The 3,220-nt window shown below is 32.8% G+C and overlaps 1 protein-coding gene across 1 annotated transcript; it reads left to right on the forward strand.

Annotated features, from left to right (window-relative positions):
- Positions 1 to 1,095: 1,095 nt before the first annotated feature.
- LOC134239890 (uncharacterized) lies at positions 1,096 to 3,030 on the forward strand. The gene is made up of 2 exons (XM_062722022.1): positions 1,096 to 1,350; positions 2,088 to 3,030. The coding sequence occupies exons 1-2, from the start codon at positions 1,345 to 1,347 to the stop codon at positions 2,703 to 2,705; spliced, it is 624 nt and encodes a 207-aa protein (XP_062578006.1). The 5' UTR covers positions 1,096 to 1,344; the 3' UTR covers positions 2,706 to 3,030.
- Positions 3,031 to 3,220: the final 190 nt, after the last annotated feature.

Genomic DNA, 3,220 nt, shown 5'->3' on the forward strand with positions numbered 1-3,220 from the left:
TATTTAAAAACAATTAAATGTAAATGTTGAATAAGGAGTTACTTTGTTTCAAAGGCGTTTTCAGTTATTCCCTATACATGTATATCTGCATCAAATAGTATCACTATGTACAGTACGGTACTGGCCATAGGTGAGTCATAATTTTATTTTTCCACTATATATATTCCATTGAAAGGTACATTTTTCTAAAACATTATATTGCAGTGATATTTTCTGCTCATTTTTTTAATGACTAAAACACCATTAAATGCAAAATTCTTTGCAGTTTCTTCTTATTATTTCAAAATAATTTTATCTGTTGGCATTGCGGTGATATCATTGGTCAAGTGCAAAATAAAAATTGTAAGACTCTAATTTGTTAAAAAATCATAGTAATTTCAGGTTAGAAATTTTTGTTTTGACAATTTCATAATTTATTCTCAACGACTTGTGTATCATTTTGTTTAGCACTTTAAGACAAGAAAATGTGAACAATTCTGCATGATTCAGTGAAAAAATCAAGTACTGTAAATTGAGCTAAAATTGACCTCACAACAAAGTTTTTATAAAAATTGTTTTTTTCAATTAAATATAATAGTAGAAAAATGCTATTATGACTCATTTATGGCCAGATACTGTATTAAGAAAATAGAGAATAATAATACATGTGTATAATAAAATAGGTAAGAGGATTTTTTTCATGTAAAATATTGAAAATAAAGGTTTATCTAAAGAGAGAGAGAGAGAGAGAGAGAGAGAGAGATTAAAAGTATGTAGAAAAAAAATCAAACACTTTTACCAAGAAGAAGACACTGCACGCGTGCATGAAACTGCTATCAATCAATTAAAAAATGGTGGATATATATATTATTTACATATCTGGAAAAAAAATAAAATCATTTTCGATCGCAATTTAATATCTAGTGTTTGATTCTAACGAACATTTTGCATTAAATAAAAGCATGCAATTTTAGATTTGTAAGCAAGTCTAGCTGTTACTTCTGCAATTTCAAAAGACAATCTATATATCTATATTGAGATTTGTGACGTACGAACACGCACGATGATATATGTCGACTTTTTAACGCTAGACAATGGAAGGTATTATTTGAGATTTATCAAGGTTCTGATCTGTTAAAACATGTAATAATTCTCAATGGATATTTAAATTGATTGATCTGCAACGATTGTCTGGATTTCGAAACTTATTTAAACAATTTGTAGCCGACCATTTTTGAGGACAGAGTTTGGAGGTTTTTATGGTTTGCTCTAGTTATGTATCTGGATATATGGACAGTTGTCTAGGTATCATTCGTACATCAGCATGGAGAAGTCTGTGATTTTATAAGGAATCAGTTCTGAGGAATGGAGGTAATACAAATCAATTGGCATCCATTGCTCTTTCAGATCGGTAGCGAGCAAATTTAATGAGCCTTTTCCCCTTTAAAAGAAATAATAAATACGTTTAGTATGTATTTTCAATGAGTTCACGCATATTTTAATGCTAAACCATGAAAAGGAATTTTAAAATAGGCGTGAATTTAAAAGGAAACGGGGATAGTCTTGAAAAACTTTCATTTAAAAAATGTGAAAATAAGTGAAATTAATTTTAGATCATTAATGTTTGCAATACATTATTCCTGGCGACTCCTAAGTGAAGATTCGTTGAAATCTCTTAAGCGATTTCCAGAAGCCGTTAATTCATGCTAGCCAAGGATTGAATTTCGAAAGCTTTGTCAATATTTTGTCAAGGGTGTTGAGTTTCCGACAGTATAAATGGTTTGAAAAGATTTGGTTTAAACCATGCCTTATGTAAATTGCTTTCAAGAAAGTCGATATGGCAGACATGCGAACAAGTTTAATACATTGTTTGTCTTATTCAGACCTAATAACTGACATTATACACTTAATCTTCAACTCAAAATAATGCTTTAAAAATCGTGTTGAGGAGTCTCCACACATAAATAAGGATTTACTTTTTTTTTTCCCCGAGTACATAATGAAGTACTTTAAAAACGGTGTTTAAAATTGGTACGGAGTATAGAAAAATGTCCTTCTATGGTGGACCATTTGTACGATCTAATGCAACACCCTTTTCTTGTTTGTAGGTTGGACTAAAGGCCAAGGCATTAATCAGATACTTCCACGAGAACCTGCATACAGAGCAAGCTGGCAGCCAAATGACAGAGGATGAAACGCGAGAGAAAGCCGTGGCTTTTCTGGCGCTGTTGAAAAAGGACGAAGAAGCATTAGTGACAGAAGTTAAAAAACTTGTAAAATCCAACAAAGAACTTGCCAAATATATTTTTAGTGCACAGATTGATGGATGGACACTATTTCATGCGTGTGCTCTCAGAGGATGTCGGAAGTTATTAAAGTATGCCATTAGGTCCGGTGTTGACGTCAATCTCAAGATGGGAGAACCGGAAGGTGTCCCCGGCGGATGTAGTGCTTTACACATGGCGGCTCACAGAGGTGACGTAAGCGTGATCGAAATCTTGACCAGTTCCAGAGCGGATCTAGACTCCAAAGACAATAATGACAAGACTCCCGTATTTTACGCATCTCGTGCTCATAACTCTTTAGCAGTGAAAACTCTCAGGAAATTAGGAGCCGACATGTCTAGTTGTGAAAACGATGTTATAAGAGACGCAGGCTCGCTGAGATCGCCACTCAATAACTTCCGGTTTCTGCCATTTCCGGGATGTTCCGGGTCTAGGTCGTGACCTTTAAGGAATTCCGTCCATGAATCAAATTCTCTACGTGTTCAAACATTGTATATATACAACCATACATTGTAATGTGTTAATATTATCAGTTTTATTTATTTCTAGTTTAAGTGGTGTTATTCGTAGTTATATATTTTAAAAGGGTCTTTGACTGGAATGAATATGACGCAGTAATACGAAACTGAAGCTATAAGAAACTGTGTATTTTATTACAGAAATCCATAAACATTATATAACGGCTAGGTATACTAGCGATGAACAAATATATTATATGTTTATTTATATTGCAATTTTTACCGCAAATAAACCAAGGAAATCTGAGTTTTTAAAATATTTTTGGTGGGAAATTAATTTCAGAATCCTTTAACCAGATTTGTTTCTCAAGAGATGTTAGATATTTTTTGGTTTGGTAACATCTATATACATGTAATTTTAAAAAGTAACAGTCAAGATTTGATGGGATATTTTTGACCAGCCCCTTTTTTCTGGGTTTACAAGGTAAATTTAGCAAG

This window comes from Saccostrea cucullata, unplaced genomic scaffold, assembly GCF_032062105.1.
Source record: "Saccostrea cucullata isolate Sc308-1 unplaced genomic scaffold, CSIRO_AGI_Scuc_v1 ctg1056, whole genome shotgun sequence".
Classification (NCBI taxonomy): domain Eukaryota; kingdom Metazoa; phylum Mollusca; class Bivalvia; order Ostreida; family Ostreidae; genus Saccostrea; species Saccostrea cuccullata.